This window comes from Spodoptera frugiperda, chromosome 17 (assembly GCF_023101765.2).
Source record: "Spodoptera frugiperda isolate SF20-4 chromosome 17, AGI-APGP_CSIRO_Sfru_2.0, whole genome shotgun sequence".
In the NCBI taxonomy this organism is placed as follows: domain Eukaryota; kingdom Metazoa; phylum Arthropoda; class Insecta; order Lepidoptera; family Noctuidae; genus Spodoptera; species Spodoptera frugiperda.
Window position 1 is genome coordinate 2124457 of NC_064228.1, and position 18512 is coordinate 2142968.

At 37.6% G+C, this 18512-nt stretch overlaps 1 protein-coding gene, 2 long non-coding RNA genes and 1 other non-coding gene across 4 annotated transcripts in view; 3 read left to right on the top strand and 1 right to left on the bottom strand.

Moving 5' to 3' along the window:
* LOC118268738 (uncharacterized) overlaps positions 1–18512 on the top strand; it is a 242283-nt gene that overhangs the window by 91274 nt on the left and 132497 nt on the right. The gene's annotated exons all lie outside the window — the stretch shown is intronic.
* On the bottom strand, positions 802–17542 carry LOC118276809 (CCAAT/enhancer-binding protein zeta). The gene is made up of 20 exons (XM_035595356.2): positions 17275–17542; positions 16701–16809; positions 16074–16174; positions 15617–15704; positions 14233–14406; positions 13463–13572; positions 12720–12865; positions 12036–12171; positions 11175–11380; positions 10255–10525; positions 9536–9698; positions 8475–8677; positions 5729–5864; positions 4759–4935; positions 3856–3940; positions 3251–3372; positions 2409–2579; positions 1988–2053; positions 1450–1542; positions 802–1193 (listed from the first exon to the last, which is right to left on the bottom strand). The coding sequence occupies exons 1-20, from the start codon at positions 17431–17433 to the stop codon at positions 835–837; spliced, it is 3075 nt and encodes a 1024-aa protein (XP_035451249.2). The 5' UTR covers positions 17434–17542; the 3' UTR covers positions 802–834.
* Positions 6333–7175, top strand: LOC126911629 (uncharacterized). Its single transcript, XR_007706147.1, has 2 exons — positions 6333–6881; positions 6952–7175. It is a non-coding gene; the product is annotated as an uncharacterized LOC126911629 (long non-coding RNA).
* Positions 14950–15068, top strand: LOC118277044 (U5 spliceosomal RNA). Its single transcript, XR_004783734.2, has one exon. It is a non-coding gene; the product is annotated as a U5 spliceosomal RNA (small nuclear RNA).

Here is an 18512-nt window from a genome sequence, read left to right on the forward strand (position 1 = left end):
TAAACAGTAGTTTTATTGTACTATTTTGATATCTGTCAGTTGTCTGATGAGTTGACCCAGTGACCTCTATTTATGTAAATTCAAAGCACCGGCAAGCATTAGGTACCGATACATCTATTATGTATTATGAAAATGGCTTTTTTAGTTTTTGTTTTGTCTAGTTCGGAATGTTTTCCTTATTTTAAGACCTATAAGAAAAGGGGTTATTTTCAATTTATATTTTTGGAATAAATAGAAAAAATGCCACGGGAAATTTTTAAGAGCTATGAATTAATGTAAATTACTAACAATATAAAACTCAAGTATTTTTTCTTTATACACTTTTTTTGGTTTTTATAAATTATTATTAAGGATATCGATTTTTTTAAATAACCATGGTTCACATCACTAAAACAAATTATTGACTTATGTAGACACTTGCCATCATAAAAATAATTGATTAAAACTGCGTCTTTGTTTTTCTTTTTATTACTTTATTCTGTAACTATTTATTCAAAACGATTGGTTTATAGAATATTAGCTATTTTAAAATCGTTTTCTGAAATATTTCATTAATAAAAGTAATGAGTAATGACCTGATATAATGATATTTTATACCTTGATGGTAATTTTATCAAAAAGAAAGTAATTTAGAGAGACTAGGATTTGTTTGAATAGTTAATTAAGTATTATTAATGTTGTTCCTGTTACTTTGGATTATCCTTAATAAACTTTTTGGGTTCTCTCTTACTTTTACTACACTAAATAGCATAGCATTAGTGAAAAATAATAAAGAAAATACTCAAAAATAAAACAAAAAAATAGCAACAACAGTTTATTTCACAAGCAAATCAATCATTTCATTTTCTTCTTTTTACCGCCGGGACCATTGACTTTCGCGCCTTTTCGCTTCCCGCCTTTATCCGCCATTTTGTTAAAACCTTTTTTATTGGGTTTGCTCTTATTATCAGATTTATTGAAGTTACCCTTTTTATTTTTGAACTTTTTATTATTTGATTTGTTTCCTAGTATTTTTCTATTGTAGCCTTTGATCCATTGGGCTCTGTTGTCTTCCCAGGCTAATTGTTTCGTGCTTGCATTGTCTGTGTTGGCTACTGCTTGGCTTGACCCTTGCTTTTTGTTAGTCGCTGTCTCTTCTAGTAATGTTGAGAATTCTTCTGCTGAGGCGAATAGCGAGCCAAGGTCGTCGCCACCTGTTGGATTGAGTTGTTTACATTAGTATTTTTATACGTTATTGCACACATACATAAAAAAATACATTATAATAGTGATTTGAGTACAATGGGTGGTCTTTCACACATCCATTTCTTCCAGATATCCTAGTATTATAGGATTTAACTTTATATACGAGTCCGATATAAATTATCGAACGCCTTGGCGTGATTTCTGATTATAAAACATGCTTTCAAATACGATTGGCGTAAGCGTCTCGAGATAACTAATACACACCTTTTAGTTTTAATTTCCCTTTTCCTTTCTTTGATTTGGTGCCGGGAACATCTATTTTGTCGTCGTCATCATCGCTGTCTTCGAGTAACAGTTCTGTAGATAAGAAATATAATTATTGGTTTTGTGTTTCTAGTAAAGTTAGTACTTAGAATAGTAGGCACCACTTTCTGCATTAGATCTAAGTTCTGCCTTAAATCTGAACTGACGTAAACTACCATTGGGTATTAAACTTCTGTAACAGTTAAGGTCTTATTAGACACTAGGCTTATGACGGTCTCGGTGACCCTTATAGGTGCTGAGGGTGGCCACTGAGGTGGTTTTAGTGAGGTTAAAGTCCCATACTGCCTAGTCATTAACCCCAGAAGGCCAGGCGCCTTTTGAAGGTTTCCCCCCGTTATAAAAAAAGGCATGTGAATGTCAATGCTGTCAATCATAGCACCACCGCTACACTTCATCGAAATTTTCAGTACATAACATGGTTCTTATTATTGTACTACAGTTAGAGTAATGTATAGCATTCTATTGTATGTTTTCTTACCATCTTCCTCCCCAGAAAGAGCTGGTTCGTCTTCATCTCCCGAGATATTCAATTCTCCGTCGCTATCTGTAAAAATAGACAGTTGAAATTGTGAACCTCCTTTTAATAGAATACCTAACAAAAATTCTCATGTGTTATCAATTTCTGGCTATGGCCTCGGAGATAAGTGGATGTTGCAATCCCCATCCCCCTAAAGTCCAGTAATTATGTAAATTTATAACTTAACAAACTAATAACTCCTGTAGTTACGAGTATCAGTTGTAGGATCCAGGATGGTTTTACTCAGTAATTGTCTGACACTCCATCTCATAACACTATCATCTCACCCAGGGCGATAGGAGCTATTTGATGATATTTGCCCTTCGTTTCTCATTTACCCTCTCATCCTATAAAAGAGACTTGAATAATAAATTCAACATACCTCCATCCTCCTCATCATCATCACCGCCAGCAGCTCCTTCCTCACCGTCTTCATCATCATCATCGTCACTGCCGAGCTGGTGGTCTTCATCATCGTCCTGCTTCTTGTTGCCGCGCTTCTGTTTCGTGGCCGCCATGTCTGCTAGGTAATCTAGTTCGTCGTCTGATTCCGCTGGGGAATTAAGTTATTAAATTATTAACTATAAGTATTATTCATATAACAGGTAGCATAAAGTATACTTATAGTTACACTACACGTTGCGCGGTAGTTCCCTAGCCACTGCGTCAACCGCGCAGTCTATTAAATTATAGGGTCAACTTTTCCAGGTTCCAGGTTCTCTAATTCCAGATATTTTCGAAACTGAATGTTTCGACTGGTATGTTTGATTTCTGTCTAATCCAAGGGAAGCTAAAATATGTTCCCAATCCATCAGAGAAACATTATCATTAGCTGAAAGACTTCCATTGCTCGATAAAAGCATCGCCCTTATTCCTCCATGTTAAAACGTCACGAAGAAACAACATGATTTCTTTAATAATATAAAATAAGGTAGCCCACCAGTAACGGAAGAAATCCAAGCCACCGGCGGTCAGGGCTCAAGAGAGAAGAATTTCCGGACAATATGCGCCGTGTCCAGAAGTACTGCTTTCTGCATCAGGCCCTTGACCCAACCATCTAATGTTAGCTTACTCAGGTGTTGCGTATATTACTTCCACACAGGTAAGATATAAGGCTCTTATAAACTAAGCCCCACAAATCCAGTTGGCAGCCTGTTGATCGAGGCTTTTGGCTATGAGGCTATTGGCAGATGATAATGATTATTATTACAAATGAAATAGTACCTAGTGCCTTGGCCCCAGTGACGCTGTCGAGATACTGCTCGAAGTCCTCGCTGTTGACGGAGTCAGCATCGCTGTCGTCATCGTCCGAGTCTTCTGCTGCATTGCGACGCTTTTGTAGGAAACTGGAGGAATACAATCATAAATGTTACGGTTACGGTTGTTCCGGCTGTTTTATGAAATAGCTGTATTGATTTTGACAGGAAATTTTATTAGCAGATAGCAGATACTTTTATTTTGGAAAAATATTAATTTAGGAAGAAATCAAAATTCCAAATTCTGTCAAAAGTTATTATTCTACGCGGACGAAGTCGCGTCTGAATACTTTGTTTGACTTTAAAAATGAATGTGCAAGAATCAAACTCGTGCCAATTAGTAACCTATAGGTCAGTATCCTTAGTACGAGTTTGCTTTACGTTAAACGAAAACGAAACGAGAGCGCGTTCGGCGCTCTGATTGGTCAGCGCGAATGAACCAACCAATCAGAGCGCCGAACGCACTCTCGTTTCGTTTTCATTCAACGTAAAGCAAACTCGTACTAAGGGTACAGTTATGATACTACTATCCTAAGAATCCTTATCATATACTTATAAGGCGGATAAACTTACTCGTATAAGAATCTCTCATCCACAGGCACTTTGCTGGCATCCTCATTGAGATACGAAGCCGAGTTCACTGGTATACTCTTCAAACCTGAAACCAATTCACCAATTGTTTTAGAATCGCATGGCATTTTTACCCGATTGTAAAGTAAGAGTTTATTTTATGGTATAAGCCGGTAAACGAGCAGACGGATCACCTGATTGTAAGCAATCGCCGCCGTCCATGGACACCCGAAATACCAGAGGTGTTACAAGTGCGTTGCCCGCTTTTTAGGGGTTAGGAATTTAAGGGTTGTTGGGGAATCGGAGATTGGGAAGGGGGTAATTGGGCCTCCGGTAACCTCTCTGATACAACGTAAGCATTTTTTCACGTCGGTTTTCTGTGAGGCCATGGTATTACTCCGGTCGAACCTGCCCAGCAGTGCCGAAGCATGGCTCTCCCACACTTAACTTAGTGAACCATAAAATATGAAGCATATTCTTGTATACTTCTAATTTGAAACCAACTTTTGCCAAGATTTTGTTCGTCGTTTATCTCTCGGAATAAATCACCTCTCGGAATAAATCACCATGAGCGGTTACGTGGTGATATTACCTGTTTTTTTAACTCTATAATTTCTCAGTAAAATCACTAGGTCTGGAATTGTGCCCGGTGTATGGCAATAGGCTTACCGTTTATATATATATTTTTAATGGGGCAAGCCGGCGGCAAGCGATGTGGCGACATCGCTTCAACTCCGATAAGCCAGGATCTACAGTAGATACAACCATGAAAACACCGGAACATTGAAGTCCGGCGTGTCCCAGGAACATGAATAACTGTCTTGGATCCCACAACAAAATAAATCAGAAGATGTACCTTTTATATGTAAATACCAACTATAGTAAAATGTCAAGTCAAGACCTCACCTTTAGCAGTATAATTCTTCCTGATAGCGAACTTGGGGTGCGACCCCTTAACCTTCTTGACCCCATCGTCCAGTTGCGTGTCGGCTCGCTTCTTGGGGTTTTTGAACACGAAGCGGTCCAAAAACCTGATGCCGGCGAAATCCTTGAGCGGGTCGCCACTGTATTGGATTATTTGTTCTGGAAAATTAGATAGAAAATTAATACTGCTAATAATTAATAGTCGAGTTGTCGCATGTGCGATTGCATTTTTTGGTTGCATGTTTTTGGTTTTCGAAAATTTCTCAGTAGTAGCAAGGAGTCTGGAATAGTGTTCAGTATATGGCAATAGGCTCACCTCCTATTTACATGGGACTTATAACACAAATGGTGAAAACTGGGTATTACTTATTGAAGACTAAAAAAATAGGTCTCTTGTATAGTATACTAGTTACTATCGCGCGGTTTCACCCGCTCTGCTCGGTTCCTTTCGATCTTAGCGTGATAGTTTATAGCCTATAACCATGCTCGATAATTGGACTATCCAACACAAAAACAATTATTCAAATTGGACCAGTACTTCCAGAGATTAGAGTGTTCAAACAAACAAACTCTTTAGATTTATATCACTACATACATAGTATAAAACAAAGTCGCTATTTTTGTCTGTTTGCTTAAATCTTTAAAATTACGCAACTGATTTTGATGCGGTTTTTTGTATTAGATAGAGTGATTCAAGAGGAAGGTTTATATGTATAATACACGCATAATATATCACCATTGCACCCATGCGAAGCTGGAGCGGGTCGCTGGTAATAGTAAGTACCGTAAAATGGGGTGAATAGGGATTTAGAGGTAAATAGGGACAGAAGAGGGGTGAGTAGGTATAGGGGAATTCTTCATAGTACCTATTCACCCCTCTTCTGTCCCTATTCACCTCTCGATCCCTATTCACCCCGTTTTACTGTAAGTATAAAATTAGCAATTAGTTTACCTCGCAGCAGTTTCTCAGCGAACAGTTTGACAGTGGGGTGGAAGTGCCGGGCCAGAGTCACCAACTCCACGTAGGCGGAGCGGTGCGCGCCCGCGAACGATGGGTTACGGGCCAACGGGTTGTAGTCCGTTATTTCCTGGAAAAGATGATTACATATAAAATGGCGTTGCTGGTCGAGTAGCTGACAGTGCGGTTCTTATAGTCTATATAGATTTAATTCCATAGTATGACATCTAAAAAGCCCAACCCCTGCCCACAGCTGAAGCCTGACTCGGAGCTGCGAACTGCCTAACGGATTACCAGGGCTCCGGCTCGAAAACCAGGTGTAGGAACTGTGTGGTTTTTAGTCAGTAAAAGTCTGACACTCCCTCTCACTTCACCCAAGGCGTGACTTCTCCCGCCTTGGCTTCCAAGGAAGATCCCCTCCCCCACCTAATGACATTAGATCATTAGGTTTTTTTAATGGTTAGGCTAGTTATTTTAGCATAGAAAAAAATAATTGCGCGCGCATAATATCCAATATTTTTATAAAAATAACACGCCGATCTAAAAGTATTTAAATTATTATCGTTTCATTACATCAGGTTTATAATATTCACTTTAATAGGGAAGATGCAAAAATAATATTTATGAAAATTTTGTTATTAAAATGCTAAAAAAGAATAAAAGAAGGGCCATAGCAAGGTTTTCATTTTATTTAATGTTGATTTTTATCATAAATTATGAATAAAAAGTTACATGTAAAGAAACGTATTTCAAAACACCAATCAGTGTTTAGTGACGTTACTCCTGCTATGTCAACTATTGACAACTTTGAGTTGTGAACATTTTAAGCGAAAATTATTTTGCATTTATCAGCTAAAAATGGAAGCTGGGTTTATCAAAGCAGATTCTAGGAATCTACCAAAAGTTAGCGTAGACATGGTTGTAACTTTTTTATGGAAAGTGCGGAGTTTTCGAGTGTAGAAATAATATGGCGATAACCCAATCGGCTATGTTCAAATCAAAAGAGTTGGAGAATTATGTATAGTAAAAAGTCGAGTTACGCCGGAGCATGAAATACGTAAAGAAGGTTATCGTGTTACAGCCATTATAAATGAAACGCAAAGCTTGGTTCAGTCCTGCCAATGCGAAGATTGTGCGGCTTCTGAAGGTAAACATTTCAGGTTATTTTAAATAGTTAATCTGTAGCATGGATAATTTAGACTAAAATCTATTTCCAGGTGGGTGTAAGCATGCTGCTGCACTATTGCTATGGTTACACAGAAGATCTGAGGAGCCTCCGATAACGTCCATAACATGTTATTGGAAAAAGACAAAATTATCTATATGTACTTCTAGAAAATCATTTATAAAAGCGATACAATGCTTTTATAAATGAAGTTATGAATGCTGCAAAGAAATTCTGGATAGATGCTGTGTTTCCAAAATTAAAAGATATTAATTACATGTTTTTTTTTGTAACCATTTTGTAGATATATAAAACTTTGTTTTTTAAATACTTTTTTTTATTCAATTTTAATTAAAGGTGATTGCAAATTGACAAGCGCACAACAAATGATTATACTATAGTCTAAATGGGGAATTAGGAAATGATAAACACAGGAATGTGGCTTCAAAAAGCAAACTCACGCAGTCTTCTGATCACTCTTTCAATATGAATTCGCAGGCTTGCAATTTTCTTTGACCTTAGTACATCATCTCTTGAACTTTTCTTAGTGTTGCTAACACTAGGTGGTCTTATTAACTGAAATTGCTTGTGCAAATGTGCTTGAAGCCTCTGTCTGCCATGATACAAGCTCCAGGTGGTAAAATGTCTATACATTTTTAGCTTGGAACCACTTTTTTCTCAGTTTGGGATCAGAAGGCCTAGTTAAAAACAATTTATTAGGAAATTTGGTTGAAGTTGATGGACACAATGGCACGAAACATGAGTCAATACGGCTTTTTTGGTGCTGTTGTTGTAATAACCAGATGTTGATGGGATGTCCATTTTTAGTTTTATCAAAATATATCTTGAAAATAGAGGAAATTTTGAAAAAAGCCAGCGACGGTAACAAACAGTGAACAGTGACAGACATCGACAAACAGGTATGACGTCATCGGAACTATAGGTCCGTTTCCGCGCGAAAATTTAAACTGTCAGTTTCAAAACGCATTTTTTGCAATAAATTAGGGTTTTTTTAATTTTTAATATACTTGTGGTCTATTCTACATGGAATGCTTTACAATGAAAACATAAATAAAAATATTGCATCTTCCCTATTGTCCTACAAATTACAAATAAACGACCGTTTCTTTAGTTAATCGCTTTTAGTTTTGTAATGGTCGTTAGTTTCGTTTGTATGTTGCCGTACCCTAACCGGGTTTCATGTTGAGACAAATGCTCCTGATTATGTATTATCTAAATGTACACATGAATGCAATAAATAATTAGTTTCGTTTTTCGGATTCGGATGAAATTTGGAATGAGTGTAGATTAAGGTCTGGAATAAAATATAGGACACTTTTTTTCAAACGGGAAAGCTGGCGAAACCGCTTAGAAGAAGCTAGTTTTGATATAATTTGTAGTTGTTCTCACGTCGAAATTATAACCAAACGTGTCCAACATACACTTGCAACAAACATTTCAAAAGTTAATAGACTACCTAATTCGTGCAGAAATCGCTTGCATGACTACTGCGTAAGCGATCCCAGATTCGATTCCCGAATAAGACAATTTTATCAACCATATTAAAAACCTCACCTTATCCATATTAACAGTCTTCTTCAGCTGTATCTTAGCGACATCCTTCTCCAGTTCCTCATCTTTCTTCACCTCCGCGACCTCTGATTTCACCTTGGCGTGATACCAGCCGGGTATCACAGACCCGTGCTTGCGTTTCTTAGGCCTTATGTTGCCCTGGTCATCTATTTTTAGATCTACGTATGACTCTTCTTCGTCGTCGTCTGGAAGGAGATAGAAAGAATCTATATATTAATACGTGATGCAAAAACTTTGGACAGCTATTTACGAAAATTGCGCGGACGTAGGAGCATAAAATTTGGTACACTTATAGTTTATGTGTAGGAGAAGTGAAGAACGCTAATATTTTTCAAAAATAATGCTTATAAAGTACATTAAATCAATAAATAAAACATTACACACACATGCATAGTATCTGATCGTATTTGACAAAACGTCAAAATCGATAGACATTGCGATGATATTGACGTCTCATATGAATAGAGTTTTATAAAAGAGTTTTTTTGAGTTTGAGTTAAATAAAAATTATCCTTGAACGTATGTTAATTGGTATTGTAAATTAAATCGTATATGGTTGAATTTCAACCACTAGGCGACCACTAGTATTATTGAAACTGCCAAGAGTGAAATTGTAATGTTTTTTCTCCTGAGTTTTTTCTAACTCTGACCAAACAGTTGGCATAATGGCTGGGCGACTTGTTGATGTGTAATAAGTTTCAAAGGGCATAGTATAAAAATGTTTTACGCTTAACGGTCTGCTCCAATCAACCAACCAATCAGAGCACCGGTGGTAACGTACGTAAAACAATCTCGTTCTAAGCCCTTAAACTCGATTTCCGCACGGAACAACTCTTGAAGTGACCCACAAATTGTTGTTTGGTCTGGGTGTCATATTAACATGGTATATTTGTAAACGCACCCACAATACAGATGAAATTCTAGTGTGGGGTAACGTTTATAATTATAATTCAGTTAAAAGAGAGCAGAGAATTTAAATTTATTGGTATATTTGTGGGAATATATTATTTTTTAGAAAAAATAACGTTAATATAATTTCTTACCTAGCAAGTCTTTCTTGTCTCCTCTCAGCAGGTCAACTTTCTTCTGTTCCACCTTGACCTCATCATCCGCCGTGTCATTGAGCGTGGTGTTCACTTCTGTCACCGTGTCTTCCGCGCTCTCATTCAAACTGTCTTCTATTTCTGGTACTTCTTCTTTTATTTCCTGTAATCATTTTAAATAGTATATCAAAATTATTAACTACGTTTCAAAAACCAACTTAATCCATCTTTCTTCTATTTGTTGAAGTCGGTTTTTTAGGGACAAGCCCACAACAAACCTCCCAAACCGCTGTAACTCCTGTAAGCCAGGATCTACAGTAGATACAACCATGAAAACACCGGAACACTGAAGTCCAGCGCGTCCCAGGGACATGAATGACTATCTTAGATCCCGCAACGAAATAAATCAAAAGATATTATTAGAGGAGAAGAAAAAGAAAACTTTCCACTTACTTCGGTGAATTTAATGCAGGAAACAGAATGACTTTAGCTTAAAGGCATAGAAGAGACTGCACAACTGGGAGAAGCCCAGTCACCAAGCACCACGGAAATTTGATACTTGCTTCCAATAATAGATATGGCAAAACGCCTAAACGCACAGAAATTTCTTTTAGATTCCACAACGTCCATATAATAAACTACACCTGGCCAGCACCTTGCTTACCATCAGGTGATTGACTCGTTTACCATAAGAAAACAAAACAAGTACGACAACATACCTCCTTAATCTCCCTCTTAGCCCAAACAAGTTTAACAGCCTCCTTCTTCTCCCCATCCTTCAAGACTTGAGAAATGAGGAACAGCATCCCACACCCCTGCGCAGGAGTCATGTAACAACACAGCTGTAACAATCGCTTGATGAACGCCGTCACTCGAGGTATATTCTTGTCCTGCTTCAACGACTTGTATATGAGAGAGAAGAGAAGCGCCGAGTGTGTCGTGTTGAATATTTCTGCGTTTGTCAACTTGCGGTAGAGGGCGGTGTAGTAGCTGGAAGAGAGGAGAGTTTTATAGATACACGATTATTTGAAAGAAAAATATGTTTGTTTCGTTTTTTAAGAGATACAGATAGACAGCAGTTTGACTAGACCTGATTACATCAGTAGTTCAGTTTAGTTAGTTTTATATTTTCTTTCTAAGATTATTTAGATACTACTGACAAATGGTGAAGGAAAACATCGTGTGGAAACCTGTGCTTATAATTTCTAATTATAAGTTTGAAATCGCCAACCCACATTGAGCAAGTGTGGTGATTAATGCTCAAAGGCTTTCTCCGCGTGAGAAGAGGCTTGTGGTTAGTATTAGCTACTTATAGGGTGTTAATGTAATGGTGTGAAGGAAATGTAAAAATAGAAATAATTTCGAAATAACATGATCCATCTGGTCATTTGCCACCATATTTTGTAAATAAAGTCCAAATAAAATACATTTTCTTTGCAATTGTATGATTGATTATCTCTTTTTAATTAGCAATTTAAAATTAATTGTAATTGGATAACTAACAATATTACTATAGGAATAACAGAAATTATTTACCAGCCCAATTATAAACATTGAATGTACAAAACCTTCTATAATAAAAAGATATAACGCAAATACTCCCCATTTGGAGAACAAAAACATATTTTTAAACACTCACCGATCAGCAGTGCCCTGTGACGCATCAGATATATGGAAGAGCAGCGCGAGCGCATGTATAGCGACGTTGATCCCCGCGAGGTGCACCAGTCGATGTATGTGGTCGACGTGGGACGCGCTCTCCGACATGCGCTCCTTGTCCGCGAACGGATATGCGCGCTTCACGCCCGTTAGAATCGCTGACATCAGACGGGAGTCTATTTCACCCTGGAAATGAAAATAATAGTAGTATACACAAGGTAGTGTAGTGCATACAGGGTTTAAGCGCTGGCTGATGTCCCATTATATTTGGATTAAAATTGTTCAACAGGCTTCTGCGAGTTTTCGGCTCCTCGTACACCTTACATACCTTACATACTTAACTTACATACGGAAAGAACATACACAACAATATTAGTACTGACAAAGGGTCTGGGATCTTAGTAAAAGTTTGCTTTAGGTTTGACGAGAACGCGTTCGACGCTGTGATTGGTTGGTTTATTGGTAACGGCCAATTACAATGCCGAACGCACTCTCTTGTCGGTCTCGTTAACCGGAAAACAAACTCGTACTAAATCCCCTGATCAAGAATTTGGTCAATCCAGTGCCGGATAAAGCCGACGCGGGGCCCGTAGCAAATGTGAACATGGGGCCCTTATGTTACATTGCCTATTGAAATTTAGAATGTAAATCATCTAGAAAGTTAATAGCTATTTTTAGATTTTTGTTGATTTAGGCACAAGCGCGGGGCCTCTACACGGGTGGGGCCCGTAGCATTTTACATGACTAATCCGGCACTGGGTCAATCTTAAAGGATCATGGACTTGAGTACAAAACCTGTTAGTAAGACTAAAGTACACAATACACATGTATTCCAGCCTACCTTCTTAATAGAAGCCTTGAAGAAGGAGAAGTAGATCCTGATGAGGTTCTCGGCGATCTTGGAGTCGTCCTTGCCGAGGTAGAACTGGTTCAGGAAGCACACGCCGTAGTACTGCGCGCGGGGGGAGATGTTCGTCCTGGACACCAAAGTATAATCATTATTTAAGAGTTTGTGAAAGGAAGTTATTGTTTATTTGTGTAAGTGGGGTTTACTGGCTTTGTTTTGGGCCCACACGAGAGCCTCATGTAGTTATTTTTGTGTTTGACATATAAAATTGTTATCTTTTAACCGTTAACCTATTTCAAAAAAAAAATATATCATTTATCATGACTGAAGGAAATCCTTTTAGGTAAAATTTATAATTTTTAAACGAAAAGAAAAGGAAAAAAGTAGGAATGAATAAGTAACTAAGACTGCACCTTAACTCTTACCAAGACTAAAATAAATAAACGAATCATATTCAATTTTCTTTACAGCTTCCATTTTTAAGGCAGGTAACATCCCTAAAACCTTCTCTTAAGTTTCAAAAATACTGTCCTGATGACCGCGTGAAAATCGGCAGCCAAACGCGAGACAATCGCGCACAAACATACCTATATACAAGCATATATACAGGTCAAACTGAACTGAACCTCGTTTTATTGAAGTCGACTGACTTTCTATATGTATTTTCCTTGTACAAACCTGAACAACATCTTCTCAATGTCGGCCAGCACCACAGCCTTCATGTTGGGGTGGTTGAACAACAGCTGGCAGAGGTGGTAGATCACCTTGGACGCTACTGACTGGGACGGGTCTCCCAGTTTGTTGATTATGTTTGTTAACAGCATCTGGAAATTAACAAAATTAACATGAGAAGAGAGGGGGGGGATTGATACAACGACTTCTCCTGTCTTGGGCGGATTTATTTTGTAACCTTGGATGACCGCAACACCAGAGGCGTCACAAATGCTTTACCGGTGATTAAAAAGGAGTACGGTCTTTTCCTGAAATTGCACCGACAGAGAATTAACAAGCAAAGCTCTCTCCATTCTAAGTATTTCATTTCAGAAATTACAAAAGTCCAAATAATTTTTTTTAACTTTAACTTTAGGAACAGCGACTTTAGGAAAATTAACGTCGTTGTAATGGCCCCCAAACATGAGCTCACTGTTATAGCATCGGTAAATTGCCTCCTTTAAGCTTGAGAGACAGGGCGGAAAAAGTCCTTGTATGATTTTTCACACTCAAAATAAAAAGAAAACGGAGGCCCTAAACAAAATTTAAACGTTGCTTAGCTTGTCGTTCTACTTGGAGGACTAAGGGGGAGGCCTTTGTTCAGCAGTGGACGTCTCTCGGCCGATGATGATGATGAAACAAAATTTATAAGGGATCCCGCCACGGCGCGCTACGCCACTGGACAAAGCATACTGTTTATGTTGACATACCTTCTCCCTCTCGGGATGATGCATCAGCAGGTAGGACATGGCGCTGACTGCCTTCTCCTTGTTCGCCTCCACCGAGTCGTGGGCGAACTTGTTCAGGGCTTCTACATAGCCTGGAAATAATATACAATATTTATTACATAATTGGATGGACATATTACAATACACTAATTACTCGTATTACATGGAATTTTTGACATATACTGCACCCTTAGTACGTGACGTACCCTTAGACGTACGACATGTCGCCCAGTACGTTTAACTACTGTACTGGGCGGCATGTCATGGGCTTAAGTTCGATTCCCGCCCGAAATAAACAACTTTTGATGTCTTTGTAAAATTATTTGTTTTAAACGCACTCACGACACAGGAGGAAAGAAATACAATTTCAATACTAGAATTGAATTTTAAGAACTTTATATAAACAAAACCGACTGCAGCGTTGGTCGAATGGTCGCAAGTGCGACTGCCGAAAAAGGAGTCTCAGATTCGATTCCCGGGTCGGGCAAAGTATTACTGGGCTCTTTTCGGATTTTCTAAAAATTTCTCGTTGGTAGCACGGAGTCTGGAATTGAGTCCAGGATATGGCAATAGGCTCACCACCCCCTATTACACGGGACTTATAAACACAAAATGGTGAAAAGTGGATGTACATTGTATAGCGCATAGCATTACGTGCCGTAATGTGCATGTGCACCTCTCCCTCCCCCTTCGGGTATAATAGGCGTGACATTGTGTGTGTGTGTGTAAAAACAAAACAACAAATAACCCACTTCCATACAACTCCTTGAGCTGATCTTCAAAGTACCACAGCTTCAGTACATTCCGCCGCGCCTGCTTGTTGCCCGACGTCATCTCGTCGACGTGGCCCAGGGGATGCTGGTCGAAGGTACGCAGCTTCATGTCGGGGATCAGTAGCTCGGATATTAGGAGCTCTGATAGCGCATCTGGAATATGGAAGATGAGGTTATAAGTAATGGTCGGTTGAAAGTACGTATGGGTAATTCAGTACACCTTTAAATCCCTATGTAATGTTTTCCAATATTTTTTGCAACACGGATTTGCGATTGCAAACTTATAAAAAATTATAAGTTTGCAAAAAAATAAAAGTGTAAGTCCCCGATAATTAGAAATTAGAAAAACAATAAATTATTGGACGTTTTCCTTCAGCGTATGTCACATGTGCCAAAAAAAATATCGTAGAAAGTACTTATAACCCTTATTACGGCAGCTCCCTTGCCTTCTATTCCATAAAAAAAATACCGCAAAAAGTCGCATTAGTACTTGCCAGGTTTCGAACCCGCACCCTCATGCATGAGAAGCAACCATCAAGCCACCGAGTCACCCCAACCATTTGTTTATTTACATGACACTTCGGTTTAGTTCCAATCCGTACCAACAGATGTCGCTGTGCAATGACGTCATTTTCTGAATCGCGGTGTTAAGATTCTCCGTCGTTTGGTTGGGTCGGCTCGAATACACAACTTTATCAACTCTGGTTTCCCTTCAAAACGCATAAATCTTTCGCCTTTTACTAAAGATTTCCGTGGAGGGGAACACTCAAATGAGTCTATAATATTTTTTGAAAGACTTCGCTTCGGCGGAGTTTATAATCCTTAGAAAAATTAAATAATTAATTTAGAACAAGGGACAGGCGGTGGAATTACATCAATCAGATAAATAACAAACGTTGTTTGAACTATCCGTCACATAAGTTTATCGGTACTTATACTGAGATGTTAAAACAGGGTTATGAATAATATAAACTAACAAAATCTTATTGACTCGAAATTCCTACAACTAATCGATCCTACACCCTAACCCTAAAACTACTACTGATTGATGAGAATTATTTAAAATTATTATTTTAACATTACAAAAGTACTTGCATGTGATATAATTGCAATAAATGCTTTTGATTTTGTAAGAGCCAAATTCTTTCTACCTCGCCTCACCAGCCAAACTGTGGAATGAGCTGTCGTCGGCGGTATTTTGAAACCGATACGACCTTGAAGAAAAGAGCTTATTTCTTTTTAAAAGGCTGGCAACGCACCTTTGACTCCTCTGGTGTTGCGAGTGTCCATGGACGGCGCTGATCGCTTACCATGTACGCTCGTTTGTCCCCTATTACATAAAAAAAATCTACTTATGGCTTACCTATGATTATGATTCCATCCTTCTTTTTAGCTGGCTTCACATTGTTGATCATGTTCCGTAGCGCCGTCAGGTTGTAAATAGGGTTGTCCTGAAATTATTATAAAACAAATAATGTAGACTCTAAACTAATAAATAAAATTGGTGTGTCTGTTTGTAATATTGAAATAACTGCTTTTTACTACATGCACATGATTGTCTGTCTATTTGTTCTGACTAATCTCTGCAATGGTTATGCAACAATTTTGCCGGGACTTTTATTAGCATGTAGCTGATGTACTAAGGAGGAACAAGAAGTCACAATGTCCACGTAATCCACACAAGTGAAGCCACGGCCATTAGCTAGTAATATTTAACTGTATTAAGGAGTCCAATATGTGTCACACACAATGGTACATTATTTCATCTCTTCGAACCCAAAACCAGTAACCGACAATAGAAAACAAAGATGAAAGCTGACCTGTATCAATATAGTGGCCGCTGCAACTCTGTCTCCGATAGCGCCTTTGTTGAGTAGTGTTTTAGCCCACTGATGGTCTGAGGAACCACTTCTGTTTGCCTCTGCAAAGTAGAGATGTTGTTAAGGTTAAATAATTTTACATACATACATACATAACCTCACGCCTGTCCCCCCTAGGGGTAGGCAGAGATAATGAGGCGCCAATTGCTATAAATGTTACATACTTCTTTTGCTTTCATCAACAGTCATTGGTCTTTTCATGCATGCTTGTCGGTTAAAGAAAATAATTTTATAAGTTTTTTTACTATATCAACAGCACTTAAAAAGTTATTATTATTAACTAAATTCCCACACTATTTCATTAGCTACTCTGCCCTTATTGGGCCTTTGTCCAACCAAGCTGGAAATCTAACTTATTGTGTATAAGAAACTATTTTCTCATACACAATAAGTGATATTTCCAGCGAAAACAGAGTTCATAAACAACCATACAAAACTACAAACAAACTCATCAGCTTCATACAATATGTATTCAAATACAATTTGTAAACAATGTTCTGTTAAGACCAGATTTTATTTTTTAACACTATCTCGCCTGGTAGTATGAAATGATTAGTATTAACTTACTTGTCTCATAAGCCATGGTGTCTCCATGCAGGGCACTGCTCGCCTCCTTCCTCATCTCCTCAATTTGGTCCTGTGTTAATGTCTTCGATACTGGTGGCTCTTCTGGCATCTGGAAGGGTAGAAAATAAGGGTTTGAATAATCGTAAACATGGACATGTTTGTGTGAATGGATTAATCAATTATGGATAATGTAGGACTATGATGAATTCCTCATTGGTTTAGAGTCACTAGTGCAACTAGAGAAAAAGGTATCCCAGATTCAAATATGATAATGTACAAATATGCAATTATGATAAATATTTGTTATGTCTCAATTAGTATATTACAAAATAGCTTGATAATGCTAAATATATAAACAATAGTTCGCTATGTATATAAATAGTAGCAGCAAAACCACGTTTTTTATAAAATTTTAGAGGATTTCTCGCAATATTTTTGTAATATTTTATGGTTATGTGAGTAAATACAATAAAGTCTGTTGCACTTGCAAAAAATTGTGCAATACATACAAATTTCGGATACTTCACAAACTTAATAAAGTATAAGATAATTGTAAAGAAAATCATTACTTTACCTGATGGTACCACTTCTTTTTATCCTCATATTCCAGAGTTTCAGCAAAATGCTTCGCAATACCCTGTCCCTTCTTTGTATCGGCATTTTTGTCAGCGTGGCCGTAATTTGTGTAAGCTTCGTCAACTAAGATGTTCTCTTCGAACCTTTTGTGCTTCATTTTTACTTATTTATCATTAAACGTTACAATATAAATTAACAAAAACACGTGAAAGATCAACACTTCCCATGCTCCTTTGTTGACGTTAGTTTGACGTTTAGACAATCGATTTTGACAGTAGCGTAGATTAAAAAATATTATGTTCCTTTCCACACGGAATCGTTAGGTTAATTATTTGTGTTGACTCAGGAATCAAAGCCAGGACTTCTTGCTCAGCAGTCACGCTAGCGATCACTAGACCAACGAGGCAGTGTAAATATGGCGTATTAATTATTATAAATAATAAAAATATCAAGACTTACTTGATTTTTTTAATATGCTGGCTTTTTTTTTGGCCTGCTTTCGTTGACCAGACTATAGATAGGTTTTTCTTCTTTTACATTTTTTTATTACTATTCTCTCATCAAGTTATCCAGGATTCCGAGCATATTCAGTTGCAATAAACAAAACTTTTTTTCTGAAAAATAATACCATATTATTTGTTTTATCCACTAATATCAAATTAATTATGATAACTTTGGTGTCCAATCGAAGGGTCTACGAACCCAAACCCGAAAAAAGGTTATGATCAATCTTTTTCGATATGGAGGCGGGTTTTAGAGATATATATTATAAAATCAAGACAACATTATTATATGATTGAACTTATTAGAACACCATTAAGCAAAGTGATAAGCCCTTCACCCTAGTTTTAAGTCTTGCAAAAGCCTAGAAGTTTAAGTACATTGAGGATTTTTTGTTAATAATTCATTTTGGATAGTGAATTGCTTGTGAAGAAACCTCCCCGGTCTCTCCTTCTCTGGCTTGACTCGGTATGATTTATCTACAAGATGCAGACAGAGAGGACACGGACACAGGGGTCAATATGGAATAGAAATATATTTTCTCTATTCCATGAGGGTCTACATTATACAAGACGTTAGTTTGTGGATTTATCACCATCAAACAAAGTAAATGAACTTTAAAAGATTATTTTTATCTTGTATTAAATTGTAGACTTAAAAGACTAGTATTCCAATCATAAATTTTATAGGCGTGTCAAAATTACAAAATCACTTTGCTACAGCAATTTCAGCTGT